The following is a 22784-nucleotide window of genomic DNA, read 5'->3' as shown; positions in this document are numbered from 1 at the left end:
ATTCATCACTCCAGAGAAGGCGTTTCCACTGCTCCAGAATCCAATGGTGGAAAACGTTACACCACTCCAGCCGATGCTTGGCATTGCACATGGTGATCTTAGGCTTGTGTGCGGTTGCTCGGCCATGGAAACCAATTTTATGAAGCTCCTGACAGATGCTGAAGTTGCTTCCAGAGACAGTTTGGAACTCTGTAGTGAGAATTGCAACCGAGGACAGATGATTTTTACGTGCTATGTGCTTCAGTACTCGACAGTCCCGTTCTGTGAGCTTATTGGGCCTACCACTTTGCGGCTGAGCCGTTGTTTCTCCTAGACGTTTCCACTTCACAATAGCAGCACTTACAGTTGACCGGCGCAGCTCTAGCAGGGCAGAAATTTGACAAATTGACTTGTTGTAAAGGTGGTATCCTATGACCATGCCACGTTGAAAGTCACTGAACTTCAGTAAGGCCATTCTTCTGCCAATGTTTGTCTATGGAGATTGCATGGCTCTATTTGATACACCTGTCTGCAAAGGGTGTTGCTGAAATAGCCAAATCCACTAATTTGAAGGGGTGTCCACATACTTGTGTATAGTGTAAATGGGCTGCATGATGTGACTATTGATGATTGAGAAAGTTGAAAAAAAAAGCTTGCGCTCTGTTCCTTACCTCAGGCTGTACACGCTGTTCTCTCTTCTATTGATCATACTGTATTTTCACCCTCAGACTATTCTCAATTGAATCTTGTCTTTACTAATATGTCAAATTAGGGGCAAGACAAAAAATACATCGTCCATATACATTGGAATAGGGAATGGAGGCCACTTTCCTGCTGGTAGGGTATCATGGGGAAAGACGCCCCTCCTAAGATCAATGTCTCATTGCATACACAAAAAATATCATTTTGGAGAGAAAATATTGTATGTGGATGATGGCCATGCTTAGAGAAACAAACTATAAAGGAAAATAAATGGCCAAGGTTGACAGATTTTTAGGAAAGTGACACAATTTGCCAAGCTATCGGGGTCTCGTCATCATAATAAAAAAATAAAAAAAATAATGTTATTTTTGGTCACCTGTGAGAGTGAATATTATCCCAGGTAATGTCTTCTGTTATTTAATTTTTTATAAATGAGAGCCAGAACTGAATCTTAATAAGTTCTGTGGTACTATAGAGCCTGGATTCCATTGATGGTCACCATTTAGTTTTTTAATTTAACTAGGTAAGTCAGTTAAGAACAAATTCTTATTTTTAAATGACATCCTAGAAACAGTGGGTTAACTGCCTTGATCAGCAGCAGAACAACATATTTTTACATTGTCAGCTCGGGGATTTGCTCTTGCAACCTCTTGGTTACAAGTCCAACACTCTAACCACTAGGCTATCTGCCACCCCATTACACACACCTGGTCCCAATCCCCACTCTATCACTGTATATATACTCCCTCTGTCATTTGTCTTTGTTGGTCATTGTAAATGTTGCTTGTTTTCCTGAGAGGAATCTGTCCGACTATTTCTTGAGTACTTTATTATTTTGCACATATGGTGCTTTAATAAATGCAGTAGTTCTAAACCTGCAACTGCCTCCTGTCTACTCCTCTCTACACTTGTGACAGAATGACCGACCCAAGAGAACAGGAAGCAGTAGAATATCCACAACTCGTGCCTGGAGCACCTCGGGAATGCCATGGACGAGGTGCTCCGAACCGTACGCCAGCTGCAGGCTACACCACCACCTTCCCAGCTTCCCGCAGTCATTCCAGCCACCCCACCACCATCTACATCACCCGGTCCAATCAGCAACGTCCACCTGCCCCTTTAGGAGAAGTTTGATTGCACCCCAGCTCACTGTAGGTTTTTTTTCCTGCAGTGTGACCTCCACCTTGCCCGTCATGCCGGGACGGCCTCCGAGAGGGACAAGGTGGCCTTGGTGATCTCGAAGCTGACAGGCCGGGCTCTGGAGGGGGTGCACGCTGTCTGGGAAAGGGACGGTCCAGAAGTGCAATCCTATGAGCGCTTCACCCAACTCTTCCGTGCCATTTTCGACCACCCTACAGAGGGCCGAGAGGGATGTGAGCGTCTCCTCCGTCTACGTCAGGGGTCCAGGACAGTGTCTGAGTACACTCTGGATTTCTGGACGGTGGCTGTGTCCACTGGCTGGAACGACCAGGCCCTGTTGACGGTTTTTGGCAGCTGGCTACAGGTGGCCGTCCAGACCGAGCTGGCCTGTCGCGATGAGGACCTCACGCTGCACCAGCTCATTGCCACGGCCATCCGCCTGGATAATCTCCTGCGTGCCCCTCATCGCCCATCCCGGGGGTTCGGGTCTCTCCCAGGAACCTGCAGCGAGACTGAGCCCATGGAGGTGGGCACGACGCACCTTCCTCCAGAGGAACGTCAACGTCGCCGTCAACAGGGTCTCTGCTTCTACTGCGGGGAGTCGGACAACCCCTGGAACACCTGTCACAGAAGGAGAACCAGGCGAGGAAGGGACAGGCAGAGGAGCGCTCCTGCACCTTCCCAGATAGGCATGGATGTGCCTTGCTCCTCCCTGCCACCTCCGTGGAAAATCCGGACCAGGCTACCCACGTCCCTATCCCGGAGGAATACAGGGACCAACAGGTGTTTTTTTCTAAGACTTGTGCCATGTGCCTGCCCCCTCATTGCCCATGGGACTGCACTATCGACCTACTGCCTGGTTCTACCCTCTAGCGGGGGCACATCTACCCTCTTTCGCATGCAGAGACCGAAGCCATGGAGGTCTATGTCCAAGAGGCGCTGGCCCAAGGATTTCTCTGTCCGTCCACCTCTCCGGCCTCATCCAGGTTATTTTTCATGAAGAAGAAAGACAGAGGTCTGCGTCCATGTATCGATTACCGGACACTGAAAAAGGCAATTGATAAATTAAGATATCCACTGCCTATCATACCCACTGTGATCGAACAGATGCACAGTGCTCAGTACTTTACCAACTTGGATTTACGCAGTGCCTACAACCTGGTGCGCATCAGAGAAGGGGATGAATGGAAGACCACCTTCAGCACCGGGCACTACGATTAATGCACTAAGGCCTGACAACTGCACCCTATGTGTTTCAATCCTTCATTAACGAGGTGTTTAGAGATATGTTGGGTCGCTGTGTAGTGGTGTACATAGACGACATCTTGGTGTACTCCACTACAAGCGAGCAACGTGTCTCATGTCAGATCCGTTTTGGAGAGGCTATGTGGGACCACTCCTTGTCTGGGCACACATAGCACTCGTGTCAGGGCACTCGGGTATAGCCCATACTATCGATTGTCTCTCCGCCAAGTACTGGTGGCCCACCTTGGCCCAGAACGTCCAGGTTTACGTCTCTTCCTGCTCCACCTGCGCACAGAGCAAGACTTCGGGACACCTCCCCTATGGCAAACTCCACCCACTGCCGGTTCCACAATTACCCTGGTCCCATCTCTCTGTGGACTTTGTCACAGACCTTCCCCCCTCAGAGGGGCACACCACCATCCTGGCTGTTGTGGACCGGTTTTCCAAAGCCTGTCATTTGATTCCTCTGCCTGGTCTCCCTACGGCCATGCAGACTCTCTTCTCTCACATCTTCCGGCACTACAGGATCCGGAGGACGTCGTATCTGACCGTGGTCCTCAGTTCACCTCCCATGTCTGGAAGGCCTTCATGGAACGACTGGGGGTCCCGGTCAGCCTCACCTCCGGGTACCATCTCCAATCAAATGGGCAGGTGGAATGGGTAAAACAGGAACTGGGTAGGTACCTTCGTACTTACTGTCAGGACCGGCCGGGGGAGTGGGCTGCGTTTCCGTCACTCCTCCACTAACCTCACACCCTTTCAGTGTGTTCTAGGCTATCAGCCGGCCCTGGCACGCTGGCACCAGAGTCGGATCAAGGCTCCTGCGGTGGACGATTGGTTCCGGCGTGCTGAGGAGGTATGGAGCACAGCACACATACATCTCCAGCGCGTCGTCCTCCGGCAGAAGGCGCAGGCCGATCGTCACCGCAGTGTGGCCCCGGTCTTTCACCCCGGTGACAGGGTCTGGCTTTCTATGAAGGACCTGCCCCTCCGCCTGCCCTGCCCGGAAGTTGAGCCCACGGTTTGTTGGGCCGTTCAAAGCCCCGAGGAGAGCGAATGAGGTGAAGTACAGATTATAGCTCCCTGTCAATTAATGTATCTCACCCTCATTTCATGCATCTCTCCTCAGACTGGGGGCAGCTGGTCCCTTGGCTAGTGCTGGACCACACGACGCACCTCCCACTCCCTTGGATGATGAGGGGGCTCTGGCGTACTCCATCCACAGTCTGTTGGACTCACAGCGTTGTTGGGGGTCTCTCCAGTCAACTGGGAGGGGTACGGTCCCGAAGAGCGATGGTGGGTTCTGGTGCGGGACGTCCTGGACCGTTCTCTCATTCGGGACTTCCACAGGCGTCGTCCCATTGACCCACACCGCGTCTCTGGGGTCGTCCCCAAGGTCGGCGGTCTCCTCGGGGGGGTGGGGGTGGGTGGGGGGGTTACTGTCACACCAGCCTTCGCTTTGGCTACCCCTCCTGTCCAGCTCAGTCGTTCGGCGTCGCCGGCCTTCTAGCTGCTGCTGAACCTGCTGCTGGCAAGTGCCCTTCACTCATTAACCCCGGACTTGTCTTGTCATCATTACACACATCGGTTCCAATTCCCACTCTATCACTGTATATATATATACTCCCTCTGTCATTTGTCTTTGTCGGTCATTGTAAATGTTCCTTGTTTTCCTGAGAGGAATCTCTCCTACTATTTCCTGAGAATGTTATTATTTTGCACTTTGGGTTTCGTCCCGCTTTTATATATGGTGCTTTAATAAATTCAGTAGTTCTAAACCTGTAACTGCCTAACCCTATGTTTTACCTCACCTGCACTTATTCTCTTCTTTTAACTTCTCCTTACACTCCATGATGTGTAGTTAAACTAAACTCATTATCATTTGAATAAGGCAAGACTTTAAATCCCAGCAGTCTTTAAAATGAAATTCAAGAGCAAACAGTTTTCAATAGTGTGTAATATTTATGATTTTTTTTAACAAATTCATTGGAATGTAACTGATTAAATATTGATTAAACACACACACACACACACACACACACACACACACACACACACACACGCACACACACACACACACACCCCGCCAGACTGTTTGCTTGTGGGATACGGATGGATAATTCTGGGTGCCGCTTTGTAAAACTAGTCTACGCCTGCCAACCGCCTTTCTTTTTTTAATGTGTTTTGGATTCCCATCCTCTCCGTCAAGTCAAAGGCAAGTTTTTGGACATCCCATGATGTACAGTAAGTCCAAAAAGGTCTCTTTCCCTTTTTGGGAGATATGACTCACCAGTCACATTCGAAAGAGCCAGTGAAGATTGGCCAAATGGCTGTCGCCTGGGGTTTTGACCTGCTTGTCTTGGTGGCGCCTCAGGGTTTTGAGTGTGGCACATTAAAGGCACGGGCAACTTCCTTAAAACCTGTTGGGGCTACAGGTTAGCAATGAACCCCGAGCCGGGATTGCTAACAAGGCTGGAAATTCAAAACATCAAAAATCTAATAATTTCAATTTCTCAAACAATCAACTATTTTACACAATTTAAATGATAAACATCTCCTTAATCTAACCACATTGTTCGATTTTCAAAGAGGCTTTACGGCAAAAGCATAAAGTTAGATTATGTTAGGACAGTACATAGCCACAAAAGTACAAACATCCATTTTCAATTCAAGGTCAGGCGTCACCAAAAGCAGAAACCAGCTTGAATTATGCACTAACTTTTGTCAATCTCCATCAGATGACACTCCTAGGACATTATGTTATACAATACATGCATTTGTTGTTCCATCAAGTTCATATTTATATCCAAAAACAGCATTTTACAGTAGCGTGAAATTCAGATTTTTTTCTTCTCTGAAATGCTTCCGGTGAACATAACAAAATTACTATTCGAAAACATTGGTAAATTATAATATTGTCATTCAAAGAATAATATATTATCATCTCGTAATTGCTACCGAATGGCCAGATCTCAAAATAACTTTACTGGGAAATCACATTTTGCAATAAACGGGGTGCTATGCTAAGAACAACAGGCTATGCTATACAGTTAGCATCATCTAAAATCGATAATAACATTGTAAATATCCCCTTACCTTTGATTATCTCCATCAGAAGGGAGGCATCCCAGGTCCGGAAGGCATCCCAGGTCCGGAACAAATGTGGTTTCTTTTGACAAAGTTCATAATTTATGTCCAAATAACACCAAGTACTTAGCGTTCATTATGCTCCCACAAAACGTGGTGGGGGGCTGGTAAAATCACGCCGAAAGCTAAAAAAAACCTAGTAAATAATCTATTTATGTTCGTTCAAACATGTCAAATGTTGTTTAGCATTAATCTTTTGGTCCATTTTTAACGTTAAACATCAGTAATATTTTCACACAACCTATCCTATGTCTAGATAAAAAATGATGACAAACTCACGTTTCTCAGATTTATGCGCAGGCGCAAAAAAATGAAGTGATGACATGTCAACTTCCTTGGATTCTAATTTGCTCTCTGTTTATCATAGACGCTTCAAACAACTTTATAAAGATCGTTGACATCTAGTGGAAGCCGTAGGTGTTGCGAAATGAATCCTTTCTCACTATGGTATCTATAAAACAATGACACTAAATAGTACAGTCACAAAATTCACATTTTTTTAAATCTATTTTTCACAGGTTTTTGCCTGCAATATGAGTTTTGTTATACTTACAGACACCATTCAAACTGTTTTAGAAAATTCAGAGTGTTTTCTATCCGAATGTGTTAATAATATGCATATCCTAGCTTCTGAGTTGGTGTAGGAGGCAGTTAAAAATGGGCACATCTTTTTTTCAAAATGTCTCAATACTGCCCCCGAGCCCCAACAGGTTAACTTGTGATAACTAGCTGGCTAGCATTTATTTCACCTCACACTTTCTGCTAGTGAGGTTGCTAGCTAGCTAACTGGGGGCTAGCTAGCTATGCTAGCAGACGTAATCTTATGCTAACGAGCTGGCTTGATTTTATTTCACCTCGGACTTTCTGCTAGTGAAGTTGCTAGTTAGCTAACTGGGCTAGCCACTACCTAAATTGCATCAGGTCGCTAATGGCCTGGTACTCAGGGCTGTATTGTCCCTCTAACCACTCTGACATCAATGCAAATACAATCACATCAAACACTTCTCATCAAAACAGTGTGCTTTTAAAACTCACCTCACTGTGATTGATCAATTTGAAGAAATACATTCAACAACAGGTTGAAACTGAGTGGAAAACATGGTGGTTATGGATGTTGTTTCAAAGCCTAACACAACGAAATGGACAGCGCTTTCTAAGGTGATGATGAATTCAAAACAACCATATGCATATTAGAGCTTATGAATAAGCCTATATAGGAGCCCAAACCCCCAAAATAAGCCTGAATTAAAATAATTCAGACCACCTGACCACCTGGTCGTGCTGCTGCTCCAGTTTCAACTGTTCTGCCTGAGGCTATGGAACCCTGACCTGTTCACCGGACGTGCTACCTTGTCCCGGACCTGCTGTTTTGGACTCTCTCTACCGCACTTGCTGTCTCTAACTCTGAATGATCGACTATGAAAAGCCAACTGACATTTACTCCTGAGGTGCTGACCTGTGGCACCCTCTACAACCACTATGATTAGTATTATCTGACCCTGCTGGTCATCTTTGAACGTTTGAACATCTTGGCCATGTACTGTTATAATCTCCACCCGGCACAGCCAGAAGAGGACTGGCCACCCCTCAGAGCCTGGTTCCTCTCTAGGTTTCTTCCTAGGTTCCAACCTTTCTAGGGAGTTTTTGTTAGCCACCGTGCTTCTACATCTGCATTGCTTGCTGTTTGGGGTTTTAGGCTGGGTTTCTGTACAGCACTTTGTGACATCGGCTGATGTAAAAAGGGCTTTATAAATACATTTTATTGAATTTGATTGATTGACCTACTTTTTCTTTATTTTTACTATTTCCTACATTGGAGAATAATACTGAAGACATCAAAACTATGAAATAACACATATGGAATCATGTAGTAACCAAAAAAACGTTAAACAAATCAAGATATATTTGAGATTCTTCAAAGTAGCCACCCTTTGCCTTGATGACAGCTTTGCACACTCTTGGCATTCTCTCAACCGCTGGAATGCTTTTCCAACAGTCTTGAAAGAGTTCCCACATATGCTGAGCACTTGTTGGCTGCTTTTCCTTCACTCTGTGGTCCAACTCATCCCAAAACATCTCAATTGGGTTGAGGTCGGGTGATTGTGGAGGCCAGGTCATCTGATGCAGCACTCCATCACTCTCCTTCTTGGTCAAATAGCCCTTACACAGCCTGGAGGTCTGTTGGGTCATTGTCCTGTTGAAAAACAAATAATAGTCCCACTAAGCGCAAGCCAGACAGGATGGCGTATCGCTGCAGAAGGCTGTGGTAGCCATGCTGGTTAAGTGTGCCTTGAATTCTAAATAAATCTCAGACAGTTTTACCAGCAAAGCACCCCCACACCATCACACCTCCTCCTACATGCTTCACGGTGGGAACCACACATGCAGAGATTATACGTTTTCCTACTCTGTGTTTCACAAAGTCACGGCGGTTGGAACCAAAAATCTCAAATTTGGACTCATCAGACCAAAGGACAGATTTCCACCGGTCAAATGTCCATTGCTCATATTTCTTGGTCCAAGCAAGTCTCTTCTTCTTTTTGGTGTCCTTTCGTAGTGGTTTCTTTGCAGCAATTCGACCATGAAGCCCTGATTCACGCTGTCTCCTCTGAACAGTTGATGTTGAGATGTGTCTGATACTTGAACTCTGAAGAATTTATTCGGGCTGCAATTTCTGAGGCTGGTAACTCTAATGAACATATCCTCTGCAGCAGAAGTAACTCTGGGTTTTCCTTTCCTGTGGCGGTCCTCATGAGAGCCAGTTTCATCACACCGCTTGATGGTTTTTGCGACTGCACTTGAAGAAACTTCCAAAGTGCTTGAAATGTTCCGCATTGACTGACCTTCATGTCTTAAATTAATTATGGACTGTTGTTTCTCTTTGCTTATTTGAGCTGTTCTTGGCATAATATGGACTTGGTCTTTTACCAAATAGGGCTATCTTCTGTATACCACCCCTACATTGTCACAACACAACTGATTGGCTGCAACGCATTAAGAAGAAAATAAATTACATACATTTGTTTTTAACAAGGCACACCTGTTAATTGAAATGTATTACAGGTGACTACCTCATGAAGCTGGTTGAGAGAATGCCAAGAGTGTGCAAAGCTGTCATCAAGGCAAAGGGTGGCTACTTTGAAGAATCTCAAATATAAAATACATTTTGATTTAGTACACTTTTTGGTTACTACATGATTCCATATGTGTTATTTCATAGTTTGATGTCTTCACTATTTTTCTATAATGTTGAAAATAGTAAAAATAAAGAAAAACCCTTTAATGAGTAGGTGTGTCCAAACTTTAGACTTACTGTACTTCTTCCAGCCCGTGCTTCAGCCGACTTGATACTACTTTGGGGTAGGATGAGAGGTTAACAGGGCAATATGGAAAGATCTGGAGGCTGCTGGGTTCTCTGAGATCAAACTGAGGCACATCGAGGCACCGATGATCAAACCACACATTGTGCGTGCTTATGATGCCATGTAAAATCTGCAACTACATTCTCTGGGTTTGGCCTATCTCAGCACACTGACTGAGAAGTATTGTAAACACCTATTCGTTGTAACATAATGTTATTTTCTTAATGGCATTGCTTTTGTTGCTTACTTGTGCATAAAATGTACTTTCACATCTTGACCTCTACATTGTCAATGTTTCCCACCTTATTAAAGTTTTATGTACTGCATAAAAGAGGGTGTGTATACATCTGAAGCTATCACCTCGTAACCAAACTCTTAGCGCAACAAGCTGGATGTTCTTTAGGGAGAGAGGAAGCTCAAAACGCCAGTAGACCACTGCCATCTAGTGGATATAAACTCAATAATGAAAAACTTGCGAATATAATACACTCACTAATATAAACTCACTAATGCCCTATGCACACTGTTTACAAGATATTTCACCTACAACAAAAAATTCCACAACAAAAAGAAGGACCTTTTCAGCAATCTCTCAGAGTTCACCTTAGGCAATGGCCCACTTTGCATTTTGGAGATTGGCTGCGGAAGCGGGGCTAACTTTGAGTTCTACCCGTCTGGTTGCAAGGTGGTTTGCACCGACCCCAGTCCTTACTTCGACAAGTATCTGCTTGCATTGAAACCTATGCAATGTTGTGGTTTTAATAAATTATTAATAGTAGCCTATAGGTTTTGCTAATAGCTGCTTTATTGAGGAAACATTTTATATGCATCTATGGTTGTTTGCTACATTTAATGCTTTTGACTTAAATTTCATTCTTGAAGAAAATAAATTCCTAATCAGTTTAGTGCAACTGTAGTACCCCATCAGAACCCAAAATATAAGCTTGTTTTACTCCATTGTTTAACCAATGTAATTGTAAACAAACACTGTATCACCTCAATATAGTTTAAAACAAAAACATTTATATCATGGATGGTCAGTCCTTGCATCCATAGTTCTGTCTATAAATTTGAGAGGGGTTACATTTTGCCATCTCTTTACCAAAACAGTGGCGGGGTGTGTGCTTTGTTATTGTTTGAACTGAATGCACTGTTTAAAATTAATGCACTGTAAGTCGCTCTGGATAAAAGCGTCTGCTAAATGACTAAAATATACATGTAATATGGGAAGCTGCAATGAGCTATAGCAGTCTGCAATTGTAACGGTCGTCGTACGTAATGGACCAAGGCGCAGCGGGTTGAGTGCTCATTTTAACTTTATTTGAACACATACGAAACAAAACAAGAAAACGATTGAACGAACAGTATTGCAGGCTACACAAACAGCTATGCAACAACAACTTCCCACAAAGGGACAGGTGAAACAGGGCTACCTAAGTATGACTCTCAATCAGCAACAATGATGTACAGCTGTTCCTGATTGAGAGCCATACCAGGCCAACACAAAGAAATACACAACATAGACAGATCCTAGAAATACAAAACATAGAACATAACCAAAAACCCCGGAATACTCTAAACCAACACCCCTCTACATAAACACATATACTAACAAATCCCGAACCACATAAAACAAACACCCCCCTGCCACGTCCTGACCAAACTACAATAACAAATAACCCCTTAACTGGTCAGGACGTGACAGTACCGCCCCCCCCCCCCCCCCCCCCAAAGGTGCAGACCCCGGATGCACCTCACACAAGAAAATAAACACAAAAATAAACCCCCCAAACTAAAGGGAGGGAAGGGAGAGTGGCTGCCGTCTCACTCGGTTCCGGACTGTGGGTCATCTCTAGACGGGGCACTGTCGCCGGACACTCTGGACGGGGCACTGTCTCCGGGCACTCTGGATGGGGCACTGTTGCCGGACACTCTGGATGGGGCACTGTTGCCGGACACTCTGGACTGGGCACTGTTGCCGGACACTCTGGACTGGGCACTGTCTCCGGGCACTCTGGACTGGGCACTGTTGCCGGACGCTCTGGACGGGGCACTGTTGCCGGACGCTCTGGACTGGGCACTGTTGCCGGACGCTCTGGACGGGGCACTGTCGTCGGAAGCTCTGGACGGGGTACTGTCGTCGGAAGCTCTGGACGGGGGTACTGTCGTCGGAAGCTCTGGACGGGGCTACTGTCGTCGGAAGCTCTGGACGGGGACTGCGCACTGAAAGCCTGATGCGTGGGGCTGGTAGTGGAGGTACCAGACTGGAGACACGCACCCCAAGGCTAGTGCGAAGAGCAGGAACAGGACGAGTTGGACTGGGCTGACGCACTGGAGGCCTGGTGCGTGGGGCTGGTACTGGAGATGCCAGACTGGATACACGCACCTCAGGGCTAGTGTGAGGAGCAGGAGTAGGACAAGCTGGACTGGGCTGACGCACTGGAGGCCTGGTGCGTGGGGCTGGTAGTGGAGGTACCAGACAGGATACACGCACCTCAGGGCTAGTGCGAGGAGCGGGAACAGGTTACACTGGGCCATGAAGGCGCACTGGCGGTCTTGAGCACAGTACCTGCACCACCCTTACTGGCTGGATGCCCGCTTCCCCCTGGCAAATGCAGGGCGCTGGCACCGTGCACACCGGCCTGTGAATGCTCGGCCTCGACGCCGTGCGCATCACCCCATAGCACGGGGCCTGACCAGTAAAAAGCTGCCTCCGATAAGCACGGGGAGTTGGCTTGGCTCTTAACCCTGGCCCAGCCAAACTACCCGTGTGCCCCCCAATTTTTTTTTTATTTGGCTGCCTCTCAGGCTTAAATGCCAATTGTGTACCAATATAACAGTCCCGGTCTTCGCTCCACTTTCGCCGTTCCTCCCTCGCTGTCTCCACCTGTCTCCATGGCAGGTTCTTGTCCCCTGCCATTACCTCCTCCCATGTCCAAGATGTCCTTCACTCCCTTCTCTCCCTGGCCCAGGATCCTTCCTCCTCCTGGGCCTGCTGCTTGGTCCGTTGGTGGTGGGAAGTTCTGTAACGGTCGTCGTACGTAATGGACCAAGGTGCAGCGGGTTGAGTGCTCATCTTAACTTTATTTGAACACATACGAAACAAGAAAATTATCGAACAAACAATATTGCAGGCTACACAAACAGCTATGCAACAACAACTTCCCACAAAGGGACAGGTGAAACAGGGCTACCTAAGTATGACTCTCAATCAGCAACAATGATGTACAGCTGTTCCTGATTGAGAGCCATACCAGGCCAACACAAAGAAATACACAACATAGACAGATCCTAGAAATACAAAACATAGAACATAACCAAAAACCCCAGAATACTCTAAACCAACACCCCTCTACATAAACACATATACTAACAAACCCCGAACCACATAAAACAAACACCCCCCTGCCACGTCCTGACCAAACTACAATAACAAATAACCCCTTAACTGGTCAGGACGTGACAGCAATGTTATGTTTCACTACAATCTACAATCAGCTTTTACCAAACGTTTGTCCTCGGGACCGCAAAGGATGCATGTTTTGGTTTTTGCACTAACACTACACCGCGGATTCAAATGATCAAAGCTTGATGATTAGTTGATTATTTGAATCAGCTGTGTCGTGCTAGGGCAAAAGCCAAAATGTGCACCCCTTGGGTCCCGAGGACCGAGTTTGGAAAACCCTGCTGACTACATGCACTGTAACTACTGTAAGTCAATTTAGCTGATTGAATTATCAGAAACTTCACGAGATACTGGGCAACAAACACACCACTGTGCAGGGTACTTGTACCACTGAACATAAATGCCCAAGTGGCTGTGGCAGGTTTTAGAAGACTTTATGTTTATAAGTTGACTAAATAGTCCTTTTTCTACTTAACAGTGCCATTTTTCTGTGTTCTGCTGGCTGGAGGTTTGGAAAAAGTGACTTACTACTAGTAACGTTTACGGTTGTCAATGTCCATCAGGGTGGTGCTGTAACGCCCTGGCCATAGAGAGGGGTTTTTGTTCTTTATTTTGGTTAGGCCAGGGTGTTACATTGGGTGGGCGATCTATGTTCTGTTTCTATGTTTTTGTATTTCTATGTTTTGGGCCGTGTGTGGCTCCCAATCAGGCACAGCTGAAGTTCGTTGTTGTTGATTGGGAGTCACACATAAGTGCATGTTTTTCCGTTGGGGTTTTGGTGGGTAATTGTTTCTGTCATTGTGTTTCACCTGACAGGACTGTTTGGCTGTCAGTTTCTTATTTTGTAGTTGTATAGTGTTCCGTTTAATAATTAAATATGATGAACACTAACTCCGCTGCGTCTTGGTCCACTCTCTCTCACGACAGCCGTTACAGGTGCTTGGTACTTCTTGGAGCATGTAGTGGCAGACCCCTCCTCTTGGATATACAGTTTAAGTCAGAAGTTTACATACACTTAGGTTGGAGTCATTAAAACTCATTTTTCATAAACACCATGGGACCACGCAGCCGTCATACCGCTCAGGAAGGAGAGGCGTTCTGTCTCCTAGAGATGAACGTACTTTGGTGTGAAAAGTGCAAATCAATCCCAGAACAACAGCAAAGGACCTTGTGAAGATGCTGGAAGAAACAGGTACAAAGGTATCTATATCCACAGTAAAACGAGTCTTATATCGACATAACCTGGAAGGCCGGTCAGCAAGGAAGAAGCCACTGCTCCAAAACCGCCATAAAAAGTCAGACTACGTTTTGCAACTGCACATGGGGACAAAGATTGTACTTTTTGGAGAAATGTCCTCTGGTCTGATGAAACAAAAATAGAACTGTTTGGCCATAATGACCATTGTTATGTTTGGAGGAAAAAGGGGGAGGCATGCAAGCCGAAGAACACCCTCCCAACCGTGAAGCATGGGGGTGGCAGCATCATGTTGTGGGGGTGCTTTGCTGCAGGAGTGACTGGTGCACTTCACAAAATATATGGTATTATGAGGAAGGGAAAATGATGTGGATATATTGAAGCAACATCTCAAGACATCAGTCAGGAAGTTAAAGCTTGGTTGCAAATGGGTCTTCCAAATGGACAATGACCCCAAGCATACTTCCAAAGTTGTGGCAAAATGGCTTAAGGACAACAAAGTCAAAGTATTGGAGTGGCCATCACAAAGCCCTGACCTCAATCCTATAGAAAATGTGTGGGCAGAACTGAAAAAGTGTGTGCGAGCAAGGAGGCCTACAAACCTGACTCAGTTACACCAGCTCTGTCAGGAGGAATGGGCCAAAATTCACCCAACTTATTGTGGGAAGCTTGTGGAAGGCTAGCCGAAATGTTTGACCCAAGTTGAACAATTTAAAAGCAATGCTACCAAATACTAATTGAGTATATGTAAACTTCTGACCCACTGGGAATGTGATGAAAGAAATAAAAGCTGAAATAAATAATTCTCTCTACTATTATTCTGACATTTCACATTCTTAAAATAAAGTGGTTATCTTAACTGACCTAAGACAGGGGATTGTTACTAGGATTAAATGTCAGGAATTGTGAAAAACTGAGTTTAAATGTATTTGGCTACAGTGTATGTAAACTTCCGACTTCAACTGTATTTCTTGCATGTCCTCCAGCCGATTTGGTACTACTTTCGGGATGGATGTGAGGTAGTCAGGGTGACATGGAAAGATCTGGAGGCTACTGGGTTCTCTGAGCTCAAACTGAGGCACCACTCAACTTCATGATCAAACCACATATTATGGGCCATGCTGTCAAGTAATGGCCTGTCCCAGCAATTGTTTGAAAAATGTTGCTTTAGTTACTTACTCGTGCATAAAATGTAATTAAACTGGCTTAGAAAATAGCAATGACATACATATACTGAACAAAAATATAAACGCAACATGTAAAGTGTTGGTTCCATGTTTCATGAGCTGGAATAAAGTGAACATTCCTCATTTGCCGAGATAATCCATCCACCTGACAGGTGTGGCATGTCAAGAAACGGATTAAGCAGCATGATCATTACACAGGTGCACCTTGTGCTGGGGACAATAAAAGGCCAATCTAAAATGTGCAGTTTTGTCTCAAACCGCAATGACAAAGATGTCTCAAGTTTTGGGGGAGTGTGCAATATGCATGCTGACTGCAGGAATGTCCACCAGGGCTGTTGCCAGATAATTTGTTAATTTCTCTACCATAAGTCACCTCCAACATTGTTTTAGAGAATTTGGCAGTATGGCCAACTGGCCTCAAACCCGCAGACCGTGTGTAACCACACCAGTGTAGGACCTCCACATCTGGCTTTTTCACATGCAGGATCATCTGAAACCAGCCACCCGGACAGCTGATGAAACTGTGGGTTTACACAACCAACATTTTCCTGCGAAAACTGTCAGAAACCATCTCGGTGGAGCTCGTCACCCTCACCAGGGGTCTTGACCTGACTGCAGTTTGGCGACGTAACTGACTGCAGTGGGTAAAAGCTCACCTTCAATGGCCACAGGCACGCTGGAGAAGTGTGCTCTTCACGGATGAATCCTGGTTTCAGCTACCAGGCAGACTATGTATGGCATCGTGTGGGTGAGCGGTTTGCTGATGTCAACGTGACCCATGGTGGAATAGTGGTTATGGTATTGGCAGGCATAAGCTATGGACAGCGAACACAACTGCATTTTATATTTCTGTTAAGTGTATTTTCATTTCCTTATGAACTGTAACTCAGTAAAATCTTTGAAACTGTTGCATGTTGTGTTTTATATTATTGTTCAGTGTATATGAAATGTACTTAGCAAATGTAATTTTTTCACATCTTTGCATCTATTTTCAATATTTTTCACCAACTAAAAGTTGTTTGGCTTATGGTTCATTGACATAACCTGTAAAACAACACCCTGTGAAACAGGTTCATAATATTTACATTATACACCCACACCTACACAGATTGCTATAGAATGAGTGTCTAAATAAAAGCAGTTTTCAAACCTCTACAAAGCTATGATAAGACCAAAGTGCGAGAGGTTGTGATGCAATAGCTCCATCATGAGGCAAGATGAAAATCTACCAGATTAGCACCTTCCTCCTGACCCTCCCTGATCCCTGTATCACCTTGCTATGGGCTAAATCCTACCTCACCTAGCCTGCCTGCAGTGTGCTGCTTAAATTCACATGGGAGGTTTCACCGGGAAAATGACATATCTTATGAGGAACTTCTTGATGAACTTCTGCAAGCTAATTTGTTTGGCGATAACCTTACCTCTCCAACTAATGGAGTTTTTGGGCTTATATGGCATGTACAAGCGTTTGTTTCCGCTTCTTGCTTACAATATCACTTTTTCATATAACGACAAAATGCACGAAAACAAGAGGAACCTTTTCCGAGACTTGTGTAAATTCTGCAACACGGACGGTACACTTCGACTTCTGGAGATTGGCTGCGGTAGTGGGGCCAACTTCAAATACTACCCATACGGTTGCACGGTCATTTGCACAGACCCCAACCCTCACTTTGAGAAGTACCTGCAGATGAGTATGACAGCAAGCAACCACCTGACCTATGAAAGCTTTGTGGTTGCCTCAGGAGAGGACCTGATGGCAGTGCAAGATGAGTCAGTGGATGTTGTTGTCTGCACGCTTGTGCTGTGTTCTGTCAACAACGTGCCACAGGTACTGGATGAGGCAAGACGCATACTCCGAAAAGTGAGTTCATTATTTCAGCTAGTAGGTTATGTGTGTCAAGCTAGGGAGACGTAGCCTGCCCTATAGGCCTAATAAGAGTTATTGTTTAGCAAAATGATAACTGAGATCTACTGTACATTCCAGACTCCAATAGTGAATTGAGAGAGTTCTCTAACTTGCACCGTGTTGTCCTCGTGTTAAAAGTTAAGCCTGTAGCGATGTTAAGTCTTAGGTATTTTTAGACACATAAAGCTTGTGACAAATCCCTTGTCTGTAAACAAGAGGTGTGTGAAACCCCCCGACACAGTATAAACACCTTGCCTAACCAAGCAATGTAATTATATCGATGTAATCTACATTTTTACACATGTAGCCTTTCCACTATGTCTTACATTTGGGTTAAGCCAAGCACATTTGACCAAACATTCTATTTGATATCTGGTGCTTGGGTGAGACAGGGATAGATAGTGATATGTACATTTTTGTCAAGTTTGCCTTTTCAGTCACTAGATCAGACACCCAGCTACTTTTGATTGATTTGACGGTTTTGGGGAATGAGAATAGAATCTACACATTTGTTGTCCAACAGGGTGGTGCTCTGTACTTTCTGGAGCATGTAGAGTCAGACCCCTCCTCTTGGATATACTTCTTCCAGCACATGCTCCAGCCGATGTGGTACTACCTGGGGGATGGCTGCGTGGTTACCAGGGCAACGTGGAGAGATCTGGAGGCTGCTGGGTTCTCAGAGATCCAGCTCCGACACATTGAGGCTCCACAGGTCACTTTCATGATCAAACCGCACATCCTTGGATATGCCATCAAGTGAACGTTTCATTCAACTGTTAAAGTCGAACTGTATTTTTTTTTAATCTACATATTTTATACTTTGACCAATAGATAACTTTTCTAAAAAGATTTGGGCAATATTAAGCAACTATGAATTTAAGTCACTTCCTGCTATTCACAACTTATTTGCCATTCAGTTTAGGAATGAATGAAATTGATTATGTTGCAGTAACAACAGAGTAGATATAACTGTATACTACTACTTTACTCAGCCCATGCAAGCAGTCAGTGCCTGTTTCTTTGCGTGCAGTTGTATGGACATGGCCGTCACAACACTGAAGAGTGAATCATAATTCCTTCCACCTTGGTGGCTTGAGGTCCCCAGTGGAGATTAGCTGTTGATTGTGTTTTTTTATTGTGTTTTTAGCAGTCTCCTCTGTTGGAAGGTCTTGTCTTCTATAGCCAGTAGAAGATAATGCTCCATTCTACTCTTTGTTTATGTACAGCTCTTCACTCCCATGTGAGGCCTCTGTCGATAATAGCATTTCCACCAATACAGCCATTCACTTGGCAGGTTTCCATTGACCCATGTTTATTCGACAAAATCAGTGTCGCAAAAAAAAATCATTGCGACGTGTAATGGAAACAGCAGATAGACAAAAAATGTTATCTGTTTATCTGTAACTTTATTGCGACAAATGATGATGGAAACTCTATTTTTCTAATAAATTATGATTGCCGATTAATTGGAGCTCCACTCCATATTTGATTCTAAAAGCCTACTGCTTGCAAAATAAAACAATTCTACTTTAAAAATAAGATTTCTTTGCAGGACAAGGATTGTCCTGACTTTCAAGAATGCCTGAATTGCTTTGCCTTCCTTTTCTGGTTGGCTGGTAAGTTTCACCATGCAATTATTTCAGATCTACAGGAGTGTAAGTTACGATGGTGCGGACCGTGGTGATATGTTGAATATGAAAAATGTGTCAATTATTGCATTCTATCCATGCTGTCTTTCACGGGCTACTTGAGACATGAAACTTTGCCTTCAGAAAGTATTCACACCCCTTGACTTTTCCACATTGTGTTGCGTTACAGAATTAATTTAAAATGGATTAAATTGCGATTTTTTTTCTCTCACTAGCCTACACACAATACCCCATAACGTCAAAGTAGAATTATGTTTTTCAAAATGTTTACAAATTCATTAAAAATGAAATGCTGAAATGTCTCGAGTCAATAAGTTTTCAACCCCTTTATGGCAAAGGGGCCTAAATAAGTTCAGGAGTAAAAATGTGGTTAACAAGTCACATAAGTTGCATGGACTCACTGTGTGCAATAATAGTGTTTAACATTAATTTTGAATGACTATCTCATCTCTGTACCCCACACATATAATAATTTGTAAGGCCCCTCAGTCGAGCAGTGAATATCAAACACAGATTCAACCACAAAGACCAGAGATTTTCCAATGCCTTGCAAAGAAGAGCACCTATTGGTAGATGGGTAACAATTTTAAAGCAGACATTGAATATCCCTTTGAGCATGGGTAAGTTATTAATTACACTTTGGGTGGTGTATCAATACACCCAGTCACTACAAAAATACAGGCGTCCTTCCTAACTCAGTTGCTGGAGAGGAAGGAAATGGCTCAGGGATTTCACCATGAGGCCAAGAGTTACAAGAGAACACTGAGGATGGGTCAACTACATTGTAGTTACTACACAATACTAACCTAATTTACAGGGACAAGAAGGAAGCCTGTACAGAATAAAAATATTCCAAAACATGCATCCTGTTTGCAACAACGCACTAAAGTAATACTGCAAAAATGTGGCAAAGCAATTAACTTTTTGCCCTCAATACAAAGTGTTATGTTAGGGCCAAATCCATTACAACACATTACTGAGTACCACTCTCCATTTTTTCAAGCATAGTGGTGGCTGCATCATGTCATGGGTATGCTTGTAATCGTTAACGACTGGGTAATTTTTCAGGATAAAAAATGTACTGAATGGAGCTAAATGGAGCTGAATGTACTGGTTCAGTCTGCTTTCCACCAGACACTGGGAGATGAATTCACCTGTCAGCAGGACAATAACCTAAAACAAAAGGCCACATCTACATTGGAGTTGCTTACCAAGAAGACAGTGAATGTTCTTGAGTTGCCAAGTTGGTTTCGACTTAAATCGACTTAATTCTATGGCAAGACCCAGTGGTGACCCGTCACTCAGCCATTCAGTTTATCTAAAAAAAATATATATTATTTTTTTCTTGTTGCCTGTTTTGGGTGTTATTTTGGCATTAATATATGACACATATCAGTTTGCAAACAATGTCCAAAAAAAAATCATTTTGTTAATAAAGCCGCATACAAACATGGTTTATTTTTCAAAATCTTAGCTCAACAAGCAGTCATCATCATGAATCAAGTCCACTATCTACTGGCAAATCCTTTTCAATGATAGATAAAACATATCAGTGCTCATCAGCCATTGGACATAAACATTACACAACAAGCTGGAAATCGCAAATTCAACGAGTGGTTTGTAAGGAATCCGTGGCTAACTGCAAGCATTGCAAAGCAATCACAAGCCTGCTATTCGTGGAGAGGGTGTGTGGTTTAAGTGTCTTAAAAGGATAAACATTCACATGCAACACCATTGGCCAGAAAAGGTTGACTATATTGGCCATGCTGTCAATCCAGCATGACTTCTGCCACGTTCAAAACAACTGGGAACTAGGAAATCTTAGACTTCAGTGAGTTCAAGATAACTGGGAACTATGAAAAAAAAATTCTCAGACTGGGAAAATAAGTTTTGAACGGTCATTCAACTCGGAATTCCAAGTCGGGAACTCTGGCCTCTTTCTAAAGCTCCGACCTGAAGATCCCTGACGTCATGATTCAACCTTGTTTTTTTCCTGAGTTCTCAGTTGTCTTGATAGCACCATAAATCCAGAGAACGACAGACTTTTATGACAAAGTTTGATGACAAAATTTGCTCACAAGGACCGCTGTGCCACCTTCCTGTTCAAGTGAGCACAGCACAACAAGGTGAGTCCAAAAATGTCTTGTATGCTACTACATAAATGATGTAATATGCCAGGGAGATATGTATACTGTAGCTAAGAAAGTTATATTAAGTGTATGTTGTGTAGTATGCTGTTAGTAGCCCATGTGCCTCACCCTAATAATTTGGTCCCTTTCCCCCTCATAACTTAGCCTACTATTCTGACTTGGTGGTGCACATGTTGCCTATAGCCTGTTTTAGAGATGTCATCGGCAAATATTGTAAGAGCTTTCATTGTCTGCATATATGCCCCTTTTATTTATCCTACGGTTCTGACTTAGTGTACAGGGAGAATACTGTAAGAGTGGACCATGTTCTGAATTCTGTCGCTGTATATTTCAAAAGTGCTGAACAAACCGTTTTTCCTTCATCAAAATTACAGATTACCTCTTATCCGCTCATCGTTCCCTAATGCCATAATTTGTACATCTCAATTGTCAGTAGAAACCACATTTAAGCAAGTAAGCCTCATCAGCTATGTTTTTTTTTTAAAGGTAGTAAATGAGGCTGAATTCACTGTTTCGCTGCCAGACAAGTCTCTACTGATAGCCAGGTGCGAACGGCGGTAAGGATTCACTCCATGGTGTTGAAAAGAAAGCTCTGCTGTTGCTACAGCTTTCGGCCCTAACAGTTTGTGGGCACCGTTTGTCACCATTATAGTGCAATTCATGTATTATTTAATGATGTGTAGTGGCTTTGCTTCCACGCATCTAAATATTATTCATTTTTATTTTGGGGGGAGGGGGGTGGCAAGACCTGAAAATTGTTGTCTAACAATGATCAATAACCAATTTGACAAGACAATAATCTAATAATGGGCAAATGTTGCACAATCCAGGTGTGGAAAGCTCTTGGAGACATACCCAGAAAGACTTCTATAAAGAGGTGCTTCTACAAAGTATTGACTCAGGGGTGTGAATGCTTATGTAAATGAGATATTTCTGTATTCCATTTTCAATAAATTAGCACAATTTCTTTTTTCACTTTGTCATTATGGAGTTTTGTGTGTAGATGGGTGAGGGGGAAAAAATATATATTTAATCCATTTTTGAATTCAGGCTGTAACACAACAAAATGTGTGACAAGTCAAGGGGTATGAATATTTTCTGAAGGCAATGTAGGTGGGAGGGCATACAAGCTGTCACCAATTTATTAATGCACAATTTGCCTAAATGGGTAATGGAAACACTTCAAGCAGTAAATTTTTATTCAACACTGTAGGTTTCTTACATAATACATTTTACTGACACAAAAAGATCCCACCATGTCGAACAAACAAATGATCTGTCAGCACTAATAAAATTGTCCCGAAACTTCCTGTTTCAGCTGTCATATTTTATTTTATAGGTATGACTAGTCACAGAACTGTGCCACGTTTCCATCTGCAGTTTTTATGCGAGTAAAGGCAAAACATATATTTTTTTTAAATCATGACAGCTGTGATGGAAGCAGGAAGCTTCGGTACAATTTTATAAATGCAAACAGAGAACTTGTTTTGTTACACATGGTAGGATCTTTTTGTCAGTAAAATGAATTGTGGTGGAAATGCCTTTATGCCCAAATATTGATACAACCATCAAATCAAAATAAACTTGGAGTCACACAATGATATGGCGTATGGTCCTCCCACTATGACTCGGGAAACCATGCAGTGTGGTGAAAGTGCAGTGATCTTGATGTGCCTTTCTAATATCGAGGGTCTTATTTTGGTGACATGATGC

At 43.8% G+C, this 22784-nt stretch overlaps 1 protein-coding gene across 1 annotated transcript; it reads left to right on the top strand.

The window, feature by feature from the left end:
• The first annotated feature begins 16706 nt into the window (after window positions 1-16706).
• Window positions 16707-19053, top strand: LOC106583149 (thiol S-methyltransferase TMT1A). Its single transcript, XM_014167004.3, has 2 exons — window positions 16707-17227; window positions 17796-19053. Exons 1-2 carry the CDS (start codon window positions 16718-16720, stop codon window positions 18030-18032), a joined length of 747 nt encoding a protein of 248 aa, XP_014022479.1. The 5' UTR covers window positions 16707-16717; the 3' UTR covers window positions 18033-19053.
• Window positions 19054-22784: the final 3731 nt, after the last annotated feature.

This window comes from Salmo salar, chromosome 22 (genome assembly GCF_965601325.2).
Source record: "Salmo salar chromosome 22, fSalSal1, whole genome shotgun sequence".
Lineage (NCBI taxonomy): Eukaryota > Metazoa > Chordata > Actinopteri > Salmoniformes > Salmonidae > Salmo > Salmo salar.
The sequence above is the reverse complement of the archived record's forward strand: the minus strand, read 5'-3'. Positions and strand labels throughout refer to the sequence as shown.